General features: G+C 54.1%; 1 protein-coding gene across 12 annotated transcripts in view; it reads right to left on the minus strand.

Annotated features, from left to right (window-relative positions):
* Positions 1–3,525: 3,525 nt before the first annotated feature.
* LOC145518582 (serpin B6-like) overlaps positions 3,526–17,038 on the minus strand; it is a 32,464-nt gene continuing 18,951 nt past the window's right edge. For 2 of the 12 annotated variants that reach the window (XM_081523330.1, XM_081523329.1), the window contains exons 2-7: positions 11,302–11,476; positions 9,386–9,535; positions 6,516–6,633; positions 5,414–5,556; positions 4,234–4,389; positions 3,526–4,046 (exon numbers count right to left, since the gene is read on the minus strand). In XM_081523330.1, the coding sequence (XP_081379456.1) occupies positions 3,642–4,046; positions 4,234–4,389; positions 5,414–5,556; positions 6,516–6,633; positions 9,386–9,535; positions 11,302–11,349 (1,020 nt within the window). In that variant the 5' untranslated portion in view covers positions 11,350–11,476 and the 3' untranslated portion in view covers positions 3,526–3,641. Of the gene's footprint in view, positions 4,047–4,233; positions 4,390–5,413; positions 5,557–6,515; positions 6,634–9,385; positions 9,536–9,658; positions 9,751–11,301; positions 11,477–12,044; positions 12,248–15,964; positions 16,166–17,038 lie in introns of those variants that run through there. The other 10 variants (XM_081523340.1, XM_081523334.1, XM_081523338.1 and 7 more) reach the window with 10 other exon arrangements.

Consider the following 17,038-nt stretch of genomic DNA (forward strand, 5'->3'; position numbering starts at 1 on the left):
CGTATCTCATGTCCCTTTTGGCTTTGGTCCAGACGCCTGTGCAACGTTAAGGAATGGAAAGCCTAGGTAAACAGCCAGGGAACCAGCAGCGGGCGCTCTCGCCCTGCACCCACAGCGGAGCCCCACAGAGGAAGGGCGAGTCCCCTTCCTTCCGGCCGGGACTCGGACTCGCCCGTGAGAAGCCCAGGCGCCTTAACCAGTCCACCCTGCCCGGTGTCCCCTCTATGAAAGCTGCTCTTTCCCTTGCCCGGTGGGGACTTGCCTGTGGCCGCCTCGGCAGAGAGCCGTAACTGCAATTCCCTGCTGATCCTGAATTGAATAAACCTAACTTAGCTGCAGAAACACCTGCGCTCTGTTTGCTTCGGGTCAACAGATGCAAGCTTGCATTTTGGAATGTAACCTCCTGCCCTTCGCGGGAAACCCAGCACGTTTTCAAGGACATCCCACTCCCAGAGCACTAGGCCTGGCTGAGAAGGCACCCTCCTAAACCTCCAAGGCCATGCCCTGCGGAGCAGGTCCCGTTTCAGGCCCCGTCCCCCAGGGCACTGCCTGCCAGGGTGGCAGCATCTGGGCGGTTTTGGTGCGACCCAGGCGGGACAGACCGGCTGAAATCGGCATCGTAACGGCTGAGCCCTGCTTGCCACAGGTTTTGTTTGTTTCATTTTGGCAGCTTCGTTGCCACAGGGCCCAGTGAGGACTGCTCTGATCAAGCCAGTAGGTCTCTCTTGCCATTTGAGGAGGCAGTTCCCTGAGCTTCTCACGAAGATTCACCCAGCTCCTTTCTGTGACGCCCGGTTTCAGGTGATTCAAGCTTAGATGAAGGCCCTCTGTGCCTCATAGACCTCACCTGTAGGCACCTGTCTTTCAGGTGCTGGGTTGACATGTACAGCTGGAAAGCACAAATTTCATCTGAGCCACTAGATTAAAGACTTAAACAACAAATACTCACCAAGCTAGAAAAAGCAGTGTTACTTTGCTTCACTCTTGTGAAAGTGGGAGTTGCTCAGTCGTGTCTGACTCTTTGTGACCCCATGCATTGTAGCCAGCCAGGCTCCTCTGTCCATGGAATGTTCCAGGCCAGAATACTGGGGTGGGTAGCCTATCCCTTCGCCAGGGGATCTTCTCAACCCAGGAATCAAATCAGTGTCTGCTGCATTGCAGGCAGATTCTTTACCAGCTAAGCTACCAGGGAACCCTTGCTCTTGTACTCTTGACAAAATAATCATTTTCTGCTTTAGATTGTCCTAATTTCCTAATATTTTACAATTGTTTCTGATTGTCACCATTCAGAAGGCAAGTGACACGCTCATCTCCATTCTGTCCTTAGAACACAACCTTCCTTCCAGTTCCTGTGGCTACGGCCAGCACGCTCCCGCTCCCTCCCGTCTCTCCCTCCTCCCCCTCCCTCCTCTGCCATCCTCCCTCCTCCCCCTCCCTCCTCTGCCATCCTCCCTCCTCCCCCTCCCTCCTTCCTCTCCCTCCTCCCTTTCCCTCCAAATCCCACTGACTCTGGGGCTTCTCAGGGCGGTGTTGATCTGCGGTGAGGAGCAGCCCCTCACCCTCCTAACTCTCCACTTCCTCCTCAATCAGCAGCAGACAGTACTGCCCACTTCCTGACACTCCGGTCCAGCTTCCACCTGCCCTTCTCCTCCTCAGTCTTCCTGACTATGTGTTCCTTTTGGTTTTTAAGTGCTAATTGGCTCAGCTGATAAAGAATCCGCCTGCAATGCGAGAGACCGCGAGAGACCTCGAGAGACCAGGGTTCAATCCCTGGGTCAGGAAGATCCCCTGCAGAGGGGAAAGGCTACCCACTCCAGCATTCTGCCCTGCAGAATTCCATCATGAACCATACAGTCCATGGGGTCGCAGAGTCGGACACGACTGAGCGACTTTCACTTTCACTCTGGCGTGGCCTCGGCTTCTGTCCTCAGCTAGGACTCTTTGACACACAGGCACAGCTGGGCCGGTGAAGCCCACACGCGGCTCCCAGCACCTACGTCCCATATCCTGCTCTGTCCCTACTTGTCTCCTGGCCACCTTCACCGAATGCTCCTCAAGCACCGTGAGTCCTCTTTGCCAGGAGATGCGGGTTTGATCCCTGGGTCAGGAAGTTCCCCTGGAGCAGGAAATGAAAATCCTACGGGCGGATTATCCGTCCATGGTGGGCTACAGTCCATAGGGTCGAAAGGAGTCAGGCAGGACTGAGGGCTAAGCACAGCAGTGCTACCTTTGACCCTGACCCTCCCCCTCCCCAGGAGGCTCTCTTTCACTTAATCACATCACGATGAGTACAGTGACCTGAGTTAGACTAGTAAGTGGCACCTGCATCTCCACTCCTTTCCTGGCCCCTTGCCCCCAGTCCGCCTGGTGCTCACATCCTGTGATGCCCGCCTTCTCGTCAGCTCTGGGCAGCACCCCGTCACTGCTGCACTGCCCAGGTTCAGGCCCGCCTGGCTGTGCCCTGTACCCAGGGCCGAGTCCTAAGGGCCCCTGCTGCCTCTGCCCCTGCACCCAGTCCATCCTGAGGGCCGGTGCTGGAGTTAGAAAGGAAACGGGAAGGAGGGAGGTGGGGAAACGGATGAGAGAAGGACTCAGGTTTCTCTCCCAGTTTGATCTTACAATGGTTCCCCAGGTTGTTGTTCAGTCTCTCGGTCGTGTCCGACCCTCTGGACCCCGTGGACTGCAGCACGCCAGGCTTCCCCGTCCATCATCTCCCAGAGCTTGCTCAGACTCATGTCCATTGAGTCATCCAACCATCGCATCCTCTGTCGTCCCCTTCTCCTCCTGCCTGCAATCTTTCCCAGCATCAGGGTCTTTTTAAATGAGTCAGTTCTTCCCATCAGGTGACTAAAGTATTAGAGCTTCAGCCTCATCATCGGTCCTTCCAATGCACATTCAGGACTGATCTCCTTTAGGATGGACTGGTTGAAACCTTAGCCGCCTCTTTTTCTCCAGTACCTGCGGCAGGATGGAAAGTCGCCTTGCGTGCATCCATGACGAGGTCTAAAACGCCTCCATCTCATGAACAGGACCTGTCTGCTCATCTCTGAACCCTGGGGGCAACTGAACGTGCTCAGGGAGCGTGGACGGTCAAGCACTTGAACAGGCCTCTGACCACAGACCCTCCAATGCAGACACGGGCTCGGGGATGGACTTCTCATGGTTGGGTCCACAGCCCTCCCACTTGTGTGCTGGTTTCTGGGGTCCCGTTCGGGGGTCTCTGAGGCCCGCTCCCCCTCTCCGCGGCTGCTGTAGCCTCTGCTTCGCTCTGTTCTCAGGAGCAGGGCCACTGAGCAGAGGAGACAGGGAAGCCCTCCCTGCTCATCCTTCCAGGCTCGGAGCAGACAGCGCTCTCCCCAAGGGCCTGGACGGGGCGGGCTGAGGGAGGACCCAGAGACCAGGGGACCACGGACCAGCCAGTGCGCCCCGCCGGCGTGGCCACTGAGCGCCCGCCTCCGATGGCAGCTGCAGCTCCGAGAAGGCACAGGACTCGTGAACACACAGGCACACAAACACACACACACAGGCGGTCTCCATCAGCTCTTTATTTGTGGACCTTCGCCAAGGTCACTTGGGGTTTCAGGCTTGTCACGGGGGTCGGGGAGAGGGGTGAGGAGCACCAGGGGGCATCCACCACCGCGTCACGGCGAGCAGAAGCGGCCGCAGAACAGGATGGCCCCGGTCTTGCTGTGCAGGATGAAGAAGAGGAAGGGGCGGTTGGCACAGAACTGGGGCACGACGCTCAGGCTTCTCCCCGTGATCCTGGCCCCTGAGCCAGCTGCAGCCTCCCTGCCCTCTTCGTTGACCTCCACGAAGGACTTGTGCACAACCTTGGACAGGTGCAGGCCTCGCTGGCACGTCATCCCAGTGAAATTGGCCCAGGCCGGCTCGAAGGCGTCGGTCATGCCCAGGTCTCGGAGGATGCCCTCCATGTCGTAACTTTCCTCCAGAGTGAATTTGGGCAGGAGCAGCTCCACCTCCTGCTCGGGAATCAGGTCTGGCCTCATCCACCCAATGAATTTCTCGTAGGTCAGGGCCTTCTCCACCTGGAGGAGGAGGTACAAGATCTCAGGGTCTGCAGCAGCGCCACCCCGGGGACCGTCCGCTGTGACCCACACTCTGCACCCTGCGGGCCCGGGCCAGCCTGCCGCCTGCAGATGAGTTCCCGGAGCCCAGGGCCCTGCAGGGACCCGGATGAGACCCCGGGCCCCGGGGCCACGACTGCCCAGTTACCGTGTTCAGGTCAGTGCTTTCACCGGGCAGCAGGATGAGCATGTTCAGCTCGTTGCCGACGTAGGGAAGCACCAGAATCTGGGTCCTTATTTCTCCAATGTAGGTCGTTTTCAAGGTGGACTTCTTAAACATCATTTGCACAGGTTTCTGCACAGTCTACAAAGGAAGTGGATAAACGGTAAGTTGAAACGAGACCTGTGGACACGCTGGCCGAGTCATCAGAGCCGTCCACCGTGCCCACAAACTCTGTCCTGTCTCCCAGACCCAGCCAACAGGGCTTCCCTGGTGTTCTGTGTAAACAGTCCGCCTACCAATGCAGGAGACACAGGCTCCATCCCTGGTCTGGGAAGACCCCACAGCCCACGCGCCACAAGTACTGAACCTGGGCTGACAGCCCAGGAGCCGCAGCTCCTGAAGGTCATGGGCCTGGAGCCCGAGCTCTGCACCAAGAGAAGCACCAGCAGGAGAGGCCCTAGCACTGAGCCAAGAGGACCTCCGCCACGGCAGATGCAAGAAAGGCTGTGCGGCCAGAAGACCCGGCACAGCCGAAAATAAATGGATACAATTATTTACAAAAATACAAAATCTGACTTGTGCGTCCTACCCCACCACTCTCAGCCCAGCCACAGTCATCAGGAAAACTTCCTACTAACCTCCCTGGTCCTGCGCGCAGGCCTGAGGGCCTCTGGGAGATCAGAGCCACTGTGAGGGGCCACGGGCTCTGTGAGAGCTCAGAGGAGGGACACAGAAACCAGGAACCCGGGCTGGGGGCACCGCTAGGGAGGCTTCTGGACTCCCCTGCAGAGGAAGGAGTCTGTGCAGGTAGGTACTGACAGGATGGGGACAGACGGTAGGATCCAGGGCCATGGAGCTTCATAGCCACAGTCTGGAGTTTGAACTGGATCTCAAGGGTTCTAGGAGGCCCAGAGGCCTGCGAGCTGCCCCGAGGGATGTGTGATACAGTCGGAAAACCCGGCGGCAGGGACCGCCCCTGATGACACAGCAGTGGAGGAGCTGGGGACAGGAAGCCAGGGTTTGCCCGGATCCATATCTGGGCCAACAAGGCCTCAAGATGCACGCGTTCCTTGAGGTCAGCCTCCTTGAAAGCTCCGTAAACCAAGGGAACCCCAGGGACCGTTTCCAAGAACCTCCTTCACTATTATGAAACATTCTTGTTCACCTTGCTGACTTTGAATGGCCTTTCCGTGGTGTGCCCTTTGATAAACTCTTTATCCCAGTTTCCTTTGCAGTAGATGGCATTCACGAGAACCAGACGTGTCATGGGGTCAATTGAACCTGCAGAGAGCAAGTCTCTAATTTTACCTGCAAAGAAGATGTAAAGAACCAGTTACCTAACAGGGTTTCCTGGTGGAGGTGCTGGGCACAATATTTCCTGGTCTGTCCCCGTGAGGAGTCAGTGCACAGACCAGAGGTTCACTGTCCCCCAACCATGTACCGGGAGTTGTCTCCTTACTCGCCAAGTTGTGTCCGACTCTTTGTGACCCCATGGACTGTAGCCCAACAGGCTCCTGTGTCCATGGGATTCCCTAGGCAAGAATACTGGACAGGTTACCATTTCCTTCTCCGGGGATCTTTCTGACCCAGGGATCCAACCCCCCGCCTCTCCTGCGTTGGCAGGTGGATTCTTTACCATCTGAGCCACCAGGGAAACCTATATAGGGATCCTGGCCGCTAAAGCAAAATCCGCCACAAAAACTTGAAAATCTCTGGTCAGAAAAATACCATGAGTTGCATAAAACACATAAAATGAACAAATAATAGGGGCAGAATAATTCACAGTGGGAGAAAAAGGAATGTTCTGTCTTCAACGTGAGGGGATTGTGCTGAAGGGGAGAGGTCGAAGCCAGTGTGGAGAGCACGTAAACTAAGAAATGCAGGTGGACCAGGGCTTGACCGAGTGTCCTGCAGAGATGCTCAGCAACCCGCACATCATCAGCTCTGCTGGACAGGCAGGGAGGTGGAGCCCCACATCCAGAGTTTTCCTTCCACCCTTTGTCAAAAGGCAGACTGTATAACATTAACTGCAACAGCACAAAATCAAAGTGTGATTGTTCTGGAAGAGGTGTACCAAATATTGATGAGGAGGGGGAAAAGCTAAAGAAATTGATTACTGATGATATTTCAGAAGTGGATTTTGAAAGTTTATAGTTATTTCAAGAAAAAAGCTATTCCTGTTTACATTTCATGGTCTTGGGAAGGAACCGATGGATAATAAGCCTGATTCAAATACTGTGCAAACAGAAGTAGTGACATGTCCTCACCTCCTGTCTTTTCGGCCACCCAGGTGTTTATGTGCTTCCTGGACTCCTCCGTAGCGCAAACGAAGTCCAGCTCTTCCATCTCTGCTTGGTAGAATATGCGGCAGGCATCTCTGAAAGACTAGGAGAGACGGAGTGACAGAATCACATGGCTACAGAAACAGACAACGCCAACAGCGTACTTCTTCACCGAGCCAAACCTCAACACTCATCAATTGACGGTACTTGTGTAATGAACACACGAATGTGCGGAATTAACCTTCAATCCGGTTTCTCAGTTTTCAGCTACATTGAATAAATGACTGAGTAAAATCACAGGCTTCCCAGGAGGCACAGTGGTAAACAATCCTCCTGCCAACATTGGAGACGAGGGTTTGATCTCTGCGTAGGGAAGATCCCCTGGAGAAGGAAATGGCAACCCACTCCAGTGTTCTTGCCTGGACAATCCCATGGACAGAGGAGCCTGGAGGGCTACAGTCCAAGGGGTTGCAAAGAGTCAGACACAACTTAGTGACTAAACACAACAACACAACCATTCAGGAGAGGCAATGTGGCAACACTGCCGCCAGCACAAGTTCCGGGCTTCGCTCCTGTGAGACCCTGGAAAGGTTGCTGCATCTCTCTGGCTTCCTTGCCCCCTGGAAGCAAGGACGCAGCAGTACCTACGTCTCAGAGGTGCTCTGAGGACCAGGAGAACGTGGCTCTGTCCGATGTCATGTGGAAGAGTTCTCCGCACACCGTGGACCCTGTATCTCATGGTCCAGGTGCGTCATTTCATAGAACCGTCATATCATGCAGGCTCTGCCAACCTACTGCTCCACTTCTTAATCGGGGCTTTTGAGAAGAATGTCAGTCTCTCAGTCTAAGAAAACAGTCTGGAAGCAAAGTGGTCACCTACACGTCGATACCTCATCATACCCTTGGTGATTTCAACAGCTTTTAAATACATCTGAAAACAAGTGCCTGCTTCTGAAATTACTATTTAGTAAGTAATGACCAGTCAAAAAACAAACTAAAGGCATATCTAATTATACATTGCGATTCTTGGAACACTCAATCACTATGAAAAAACTGAGAAACATTTCTCATCTTTTGATTTTATATTCCATATCAAAATAACATTTTCAATATCAATGCTTTTCTTCAAATATCCACCAGAAAAGAAAGGAAGTTAAGGAAAATTAGTCAATTCTTTGTGTTTATTGGAAATTTTGCTTTTCTGTATATCTAAGGATTATACAAAGATGCCAATAAACTAGCATGTAGTTAAGACTGATAAAAACAAGTAAAGCAGGTTGTCAAAAAAATTCACACCGTTCTATACAAACCTTACAAATATTTGACCTCATGCTGACTACATTCACTTTATAACACCTGATTTAAACCAGTTAATTTAGAGTCTGAAGCAAGTGTGAAAAACAATGAAAAACATCATATAACAGAGTAAGATTGTTATCCTAAAGATACAAAGAACACATTAAAAGAAAAAAAAAAGACATAAAGCCCAAGAGTAAAACTACACAAAGGACATATAAATAGGCAATGTTCAGAAAAGATGCAAATGTCTGCTCAACATGAAAAGCTGCTCAGGCTCATGAGCAATCAGAATGTTAAAGGCTCAGCACCTGCAAGGATGAGCAAAGGGTGAAGTGCGCGCCCGCCGCCCTTCCTGAGGACAACGGGAGGGGCTGCACCGCCGGGAGGGAATTAGGCAGAATTCACTGCGACCTGAGAGCCTCCCTCTGTCCCTTCCCTCTACCGTCCATCTGCAGCGGCAAGCACACACAGGACAGAACCACACACACGGGCCCCGGCCCCTCGGCCCGGGCCGGGCCCACCCCACGCCCACCCGGGGGCTGGCAGCTGCGTCTCGGCACACCCACCGCTGAGGACGCCGCCCCCCACCGGGAGAAAGGGGGAGGCGGACACACAGGGTTCCTGAAGCTGAAGCTCCAACCCTGGGACCACCGGGTACGAAGAGCGGACTCACCGGAGAAGACCCTGATGCTGGCAAAGACCGAAGGCCAAAGGAGAAGGGGGCGACAGAGGCTGAGATGGCTGGCTGGCATCACCAACTCAGTGGACATGAGTCTGAGCAAACTCTGGGACGCGGTAGAGGACAGAGGAGCCTGGCCTGCTGCAGCCCACGGGGTCAGAAAGAGTCGGACACGGCTCAGCGACCGAGCAACAGACACACATGTAGTGAGAGGCAAAGACTTACTCTATGTACAGGGGACAAGCCCTTACACCGGGGGTGCGGGGACAGGGCGTGGAAGACACTTTGGGAGGACTCTGGCTTTGTCTTCACAGTTATATAATAAGACTAAGAATTATATTATTATATAATAAGAACATATTTATAATAATAAGGATTACTTGAGCTGTTTATGAAAAAATTTTACAAATAATGAAACAACTGTAATTAAACAGAACCAGAGTAAAAGAGACAAAAACTTTAAAAAAGATTCTACATAGGAATAAGATAATGAAAATATTTGCACGTATACAAAAACTGAACAAGTCTCACAATGCACAAAAAACTTCCCACGTGTGAAAACAACATCAGAAATATTCTATTTGATCCCTTCTCTGTTTTGGCCAGCTCATCGGCATCTGTGGGATGATCCCTGTTTGTTCTCTGACAATCATCTCATCGAAGCTTCACGAACATGTGATCAATGCTGTTACAGGGCTCCTCTGACAGGCAATGACCGAAGGGTTCCAGGAAGCGCGTGAGGCCGTGACTGGGGTCCCACACCCCGCCCACCGTGTGGTCTCAGCCCCCAAGGCCTCTGCTGCACCACAAGGCCCAGCTGCCGCCTCCACACGACCTTGGCCTCTATCTGCCTCGGGAAAACGGGAGTATGACTTACCGAGAGGAAATCGAAAGTCTTCTCTCCAAAAAGCCCGTTGGCGATTCTGAGCAAGTACTGTGTGCCGGCCCTGTTAACTTCGCTGAGAAGGTTCTGGAAACCATGGTGGACATCTTCACCTCCACCACTGCTCTTGCTTAGAGAAAGTGTCTGAAACCAAAAACAGATAAAAACCCACAACTGCAGTACGCGCTGACTACAGGAAATGGACACAACACTGAAGCCATCCTAAGAACCGCACTGATCCTCACTGCAGCTGAAAACAAGACGCACCCAAATAAAGGCACAATGCCTCTGGGAAGCCCCCAGCCTGCCTCCCGCAGGGGGGCCGACAGCGACGGCGGGACACAAATGCCCCTTGGCTCGCCCAGTGCCCTGTCTCACGGTCTGCCTGCAGACGGGGCCGGCGGACAGGCCTCCTGTATCTGCCCAAACAGAACACATCTTCGGGTCTGGACTGGCCTTTGGACGGGCTCCGACCAGTGGGACACAGGAGAAGCAGCTCTTCCGGGCCCGGATCTTCGTAAAGGCCAGCAACTCCACGTTCGCTGTCTTGCCCCAGCCTCCAGGGGCAGCACCACCCCGCCATCCTGCTGGGGCCTCCTGACAATGCCGGAGAGCTGACACACAGGGGAGAGGGCCTTGCAGGGATCGGGGCGCTCCTGGACCACAGGAGCCCAGCGGGCACCGAGTGGCCAGGCCGGCGTCTCAGGCACCGTTCCGGCCATTCCCGGTCGTGGGCGGTTTGTTCGGGAGCCACAGAGAGAAGGTCCAGACAGCCATCTGGGCCCAGTTCTGCCGTAACACGAAGCTAAAGCTTGGCGCGGGCTTCGCACCCAGTGGCTAGCCGAGGCCGGAGGGATGGGGGGCAGCACTGCTGGAGGAGAGGAGCTCGGGCGGGAGCCCTGGAGAGATGCCCTTGCAGGCGGGAAGGCCGGCCCTCCCCCCGGAATCGGAACCTGCACAGGAGATGCCCAGAGAAAGGGCGGCCCCTTCAGAGCCCGGGAGAGCGGGAGGGGAAACGGTGATGAGCTCAAGAGGGGACTGCGCCCTTTTCAGGCAGAACTTAAAGGGAACACGTGCATCTCCCGGGTGGCGCAGGGGTCAAGGATCCACCTGCCAGTGTAGGAGACTCAAGACTCGCGGGTTCGATCCCTGGGTCGGGAAGATCCCCGGAGGAGGACATGGCAACCCACTCAAGCATTCTTGCCTGGAGAATCCCATGGACAGAGGAGCCTGGAGGGCTACAGCCCACGGGGTCCCAAAGAGTTGGACAGGACGGAGCATGAGCACCCGCGTATTTGTGTCCTAAGACTTGCTGGGTGGAGAGGGCAAATGTTTCTCACTCCCAGCCTCTCCCACTGGCAGAGGACCCTGAAAGTGATGGCCTTAGGGCAAAGGTCAAACTCAAGGCCCAGGCTCATGGGTGGGATCAGGACTCTGTTAAACCTTAGAGATGAAGACGGAACCTGGAGACCATCTTGACCCCAGGCCCTTGGAGGGGTAAGGGCCCCCCACCTGTCGGAGGGCTTGACCCCAGGGGCCCAGAGGTCAGACCCCCGCCGCCACTGCGGCCCAGGAGCTGAGGTCCACACCCTGTGCAGCCCGCCTGGGGCTGGCTCTGGGAGTCTTGGCAGGACGGGCCTTGGCCAGCAGGCCCTTGGGCAGCAGGTCCCAGCAGAGGCTCAATGAACGCTTGCTCGTTCAAGCCTGTCCTGCTGGAAGCCAGGTGCTACGATGTCAGGAGACCCAGGCCACCCGCCAGAGAGACACGGCACGGGAGGCCCAGGGACGGGGCAGACGGGGGAGTAGGCCTGTCTGTCGAGCAAGGCCTTTGGGAGGCGGATCGCAGACACCGGCTCACAGGCCAAAGAAACAGCATCTGCCGCCGCCCAGAACCGGCTTCCTGAACATACCTGGGACATCTGGGCTGCGGTGTTGCCCTTGGCCCCCGTGAAGACCATGGCCAGGGCAGAGGAGATGCTTAGGGGCGAGATAAACACATTTTTCGAGTTGTCTTCACCCAGCTTTTTCAGAAGGGTCAAGGCAAAGGTGCCGTTTGCTTCTGACAGCGAATCCTTGGTGGTGAGTCTGAAAGGATGGATTTAAGATCAGTGTCATGTAAATTCAGGCCCCAGGGCCATGGTCTCACTCTGCTCTTAACTGTTGTTAGCACTGACACTCTGCTTTGACGGGCAAACAGGTACACACACAAAACTTGGTTTCCTCGGGGGGCTCAGACCCCTCTGTGGCTTCTGACAAGTGAACGCGGCTGAGAGACGGCGCTGATAGAGAGAGGGTGCTGGGCCACGGCCTGGGAGGGCCGGGAAGGAGCTGTTGGCTTTTGTTCCCATTTCTAGATTGTTCGGTGTGTTTGGGGCCTATAGGTATGATTTTATAACAAGAATCATTCAAAACGATCCATGCAAACACACAGTTACACAAGTTGAACATTTGTAAAGAGAAAGACCCCACTTAGCATGACCTGAAGCCTTGAGATAAAAGACAAGTGAAATCACCTACAAAGAAGCATGAAAGCCTCAAAGACAAGCCCCGCTGACGCCCAGGTCTCCTCTTCTGGGACCTCCGCCTGTGCCTGAGCCCGAACCCAGGACCCCGTGCCCAGGCCCCTGCTGCCCCAGGCCCAGGCCCTGCTCACCCTGCTCGGGACAAGGGCCTTGGGACGTGCCCACGTCCACCTCCAGGGCCCGGCCTCGGAGGGCGTTTGGTCCAGAACAGGACGCTGTGGGGATGGGCGAGGTGGGCGAGGCTTCAGGGCCTTTCTGTGCGTGGCGGGAAGGGACGACAGCTGAGAGATCCCCAGCTCTTCAACAGAAAGCAGCTTCAGTCCTAGATACCGACCTGGGGGAGACAGAGCAGCTCAGCCCGAGGAAAAGGCCCGAAGCCGCAGCGAGTGCAAGCTGGCAGGCCAGCTCCCGGCCCTGCGTCAGCTCCCTGATTTCTGCTCCCCGCAGGAGGACGGGGACGCACCAGGTAATCTGTGCTCCTGACGGGGTGCAGGGCAGCTCACCCCACACACTCCACTTTAGCACATTGATCGCTCTGAATTCAAGAGGCTTGAGAAAGAGTTGGTGCAGAAAGCATACTCTGCCCTTCTTCTGTCCCCCTGAAAGCGAAGAATAAATCTCCACGTGGAAATACCCTCCCTGCACCAGGAGGGAGAGACACATCTTGACGGCCATAGAGGGGAACGCAAGTCCGAAAAGGCTGTACAAGAACCAGCAAGCCTGCTACTTCAGGAACTTGCTTCCTCAAGCCAAACCCCCTTGTTCTGTCCAATCTTCACACACACAAAGCACCTGCCTTGTCACTTCTTGAGCCTTGTATCTTCGAGGTTCCCACAAAATTCAGTGGGGTTGGTTTTCTGCTATTGATTTGTCTTATGTGAATTTAATTACTAGACCAGCCAGGAAGAACGTAGAGGAGAGGAAACACTCCCCACACACACATTCTCTTCCATCTTTAATATCCAATTCGCTGGTTAGTAGCTAAGTCATGTTCGACTCTTTTGTGACTCCACGGACTACAGCCTAGCTGGCCCCTCTGTCCATGGATTTTCTAGGCGAGAATACTGGAGTGGGTTGGCATGTCCTTCTCCAGGGGATCTTTCCAACCCAGGGATTGAACCCGAGGCTCCTGCATTGCAGAAGGATTCTTTCCACTGAGCCACCAGGGCAGCCCTTAATATCCAATACCTTAACACTAACACAGAAAACAGCAGAAGTTCATTTGTCTTTAAAGGCCATAGCCAGTCCCATAATAGTTTCTTTTTCTCCAGTGACAACAGATGCTGATGGTCATTAACGGCGAGCGCATACCCACTCCCTGTAAAATCGCTAAACTGAAAAGGAAGGAATGTAGCAGTGAGGCCCAGACGTTTATTCCCGATACGCTGACGGCAGAAAATACATCATCATGAGGTAAGCGAACAGCCCACACTGATACAGGTCCCGAAATCAAACAGGAAGCGCCGCTCCTGCACTCCCCAGGGCACTGAGGACAGAACAGCAGAGGCAGCACCCGGCTCCCCAGGCAGGAGCTCGGGAGGGTCCTGGTGCCCAGGGCTGGTGTGAATTGCTCTGACAGTTCAGGCCCTGCAGATTCAACTCAGGAACAAGGCAAAGGAAAGTGATCAGAAACTACACAAATGAGCATAATTAGCAAACTGTCAGGGCTGAGCTGCAGAGCCGCAGAATCAAGGTGATGGTCCTAAAGCTGGGAAAAGAGTGGAGACAAATGGGCTCCAGAAAGAGCTGATTTAAAAAGCAGCTTAGTTCTGCTGGGCTCCAAGCAGCAGAGTGAGAGCTGAGCACCAGGTCATGACTCTGCAGTCCCCCCTCCGTCACTATGGCAGCGCCCTCACCCCAAAAAGGAGAGAGAGAGAGAGATGGGTGTAGAGCAAACTAAACACATCCTTTTTAAAACAGAGACTTTAAAAGTTCGAAAACCATTCATTTCCAATCACAAAGTAAGATAGAATTTTCTTCTTACACTATGGAAATGATGCTATAAAGTGGTAGCCCCGTATTTCCAGTGGAATTAAGAATTGTTGTTGCTGTTTAAGCACTAAGCCGTGTCCGACTCTTTTATGACACTGTGCACTACAGCCCGCCAGGCTCCTCTGTCCATGGGATTCTTCAAGCAGGAATACTGGAGCGGATTGCCACGCCCTCTCCAGGGGATCTTCTGGACCCAGAGATTGAACCTGAGTTTCCTGCATTGGCAGGTGTATTCTTTACCACTGAGCCACATGGGAAGCCTCAAATACATTTCAAAGTGCACAAAACAGTCCAATGGGTATGAAATGTATTTGTGTAGCTGTTCTTAAGTCAAGCACAAAGGTATTCATGAAAGTGAAAGTGAACGTCCCTCAGTTGTGTCCGACTCTTTCGACCCCTTGGACTACACAGTCCATGGAATTGTCCAAGCCAGAATACTGGAGTGGGTAGCCTTTCCCTTTTCCAGCAGATCTTCCCAACCCTCAGATCGAAGTCATGTCTCCTCCATTGCAGATGGATTCTTTTCCAGCTGAGCCACAAGGGAAGCCGAAGAATCCTGGAGTGGGTAATCTATCCCTTCTCAAGGGGATCTTCCTGACCCAGGAATCGAACCAGGGTCTCCGGCATTGCAGGCAGATTCTTTACCAACTGAGCTACCGGGAAAGCTCATTATCAACTTTTGGAAAGGTATAAGAAGATATAACAAAGATAAAATAGACCCATGGACTTCCCTAGTTGTTCAGTTGGTAAAGAATGCGCCTACAATGTAGGAGACCCTGCTTTCATTCCTGGGTCGGGAAGATCTGCTGGAGAAGGGATAGGCTACCCACCCAGTATTCTGGCCTGGAGAATTCCAAGGGCCAAATAGCGCATGGGGTCTCAAAGAATCGGACATGACTGAGCGACTTTCACTTTCACTAAAGTGATAGTAAGGCTTGTTTCAATGACTCTCTGGGGTTAAAGTAATTTTGAGGGGCTAAGCCTCACCACACAGGGCACTGTGCCATCCCAGCTGCCCCCAAGCCTCGCTCACCCTGAACGCCAGGCACAGCCAAGGAGGAGGTGGGTATCTGAGCTTCTGTTCCCCCTTCAATGGGATTTTACCAGGCCTCGACCAAATACCTATTTTCAGTTCCTTGCAAACCGATGTCTTTCCTTAAAGTGAAGTATTGCGTTTCCCCTGTCTGGGTTGTATAATGCAGGGTTCCATCGTATAAAGTGGCTGTGATTCTCTTAGTTTAAATCTCAGGCCTTTAGGCTGGTTTGTGTAACTACTGTGCTTCTGAGCCTCGGAACCTGGAGGAAACACTTCTACGCAGCAACCACAGAGGGGTCTCAGACAGCATTTCCTGAAAGAGGACTGAAATCTTCATGTGCTTTTTTAGAGCTCATCTTGTTTGCCTCATCCTGAGCTTATTAACAGTCTCACAATTTCTTACAAACGAGACATTTCAATTAGCTTAGACAGATAATTAAATTGGACTTCCCTGGTGGCTCAGATGGTAAAGAATCCTCCTGCAATGCAGGAGACCCAGGTTCGATCCCTGGGTGGGCAAGATCCCCTGGAGAAGGGATAGGCTGCCCACTCAGTGTTCTTCTGGAGAATCCCATGGACAGAGGGGCCTGGCGGGCTACAGGCCATGGGATCAAAGAGTCAGACCTGACTGAGAGATTAATGCAGACAGATAATTAAATTAGATATTTCACCAGGAGTACCAATTTACATCTGTATTCTTCTTGGCGCTCAACTTGTCGTAACTAGGCTAGTGGGGGTCTCCTTAAATTACTTTTGGCAAACATCCTGGGACGCTGATCTCCAACACCCTCCCTTCCCAGCAACAACAAAGCTTTACATCCATTTAGAATGCTTTTCCAAGTCCCAAGACACCAAGTATCAGCCCCTCTCTTGGTTTCTCTTTTTCCTTTGGGGGAGACCTTAACCCTCCGCGAGGGACTGAACCCGGGCCCTCGCCAGTGAAGGCGCAGAACCCGAACCACTGGACCGCCAGGGAAGGCCCTCTCTCGGTCCCTTTTAATGGAAAAGCTGTAAAGCACAAACTGAGTCCTCGAGTCCGCAAGGAGCGGGAGCGTCTTGGTGCTGCTGAGGCCAAGCTGGGCAGAAGTCTCCCTCCAAGCTGCTCACACGTGGCCTGGAGGCGGGGTCGCCACGCAAAGCTTTCACCCGCTGCCCCCACCTGCCTCACACGCAGGAGCGCTCCGAGGCGCCGGCGGGGCTGCCCCTCCTCTTCCGGGGCGAGAGGCCCCCCCCCCCCAGGTCATCGCGGCTCCTGCGCACAGATCCCGCCCTTTCCTGCGCTCGGCCCCCGGGCTCCCCCTTCGCGGTTTCCTCCCTCCTTTGGGGAATGAACGGTCCAAGGATGTTCTAGACAGAACCCGCACATCCTGACTTCCAGCATGACTGGACACGTCTTTATTCCAGCCTCCCATGCGACGGACGGTTTGGCAGCATCCGGAGGGGTCCCTAGGTCACTGGGCCTCTGGACTGGACCTTAGAGGGGCTGCTTTGTGGCTTCCCAGCCTGAAGGCCGAGGACACAGCCACCCCAGTCCCGGCCCGCCTCCCCTCCCCAGTAGGCAGAAGCGCATGACCTCCGACCCCACCCCTGACATTCTCCGTGTCAGACAGCTGTGTCTGTCCCCAGATGGGCCGGCTTTATTCATTTGGCCGTGCACTTGGTGGGCCCTTTCAACCTGGATTCCCTGATGGCTCAGACCGTAAAGAATATGCCTGGAACACGGGAGACCCGGGTTCGATCCCTGGGTTGGGAAGATATGCTGGAGAAGGAAATGGCAACGCCCCCCAGTATTCTTGCCCAGAGAATTCTGTGTCCATGACAGAGGAGCCCTGCAGGGTACAGTCCATGGGCTCGCAAGGAGTCAGACTCCATCAGGGACTAACCCCTGCCTTCTTTAACCGGGCAACTCAAGAAACTTCCCCTTCCCCTCTGGGAACAAGGCCCTTGTCACCCCTGTGGACTGACTGTTCTTTTCTGCACCTCTTACTGGCGCGCCCAGAAGCTGTCATCTGCAGGGCCCTTGGGAAGCATGGCTGCCCGCTGCGGACAGACAGCTGTGCTCTCATCTGCCTCCCTCTCCTGCATTTTCCATCTCCG

The sequence above is a fragment of the Giraffa tippelskirchi genome, chromosome 8, assembly GCF_054371585.1.
Source record: "Giraffa tippelskirchi isolate mGirTip1 chromosome 8, T2T-mGirTip1v1.2.pri, whole genome shotgun sequence".
NCBI lineage: Eukaryota > Metazoa > Chordata > Mammalia > Artiodactyla > Giraffidae > Giraffa > Giraffa tippelskirchi.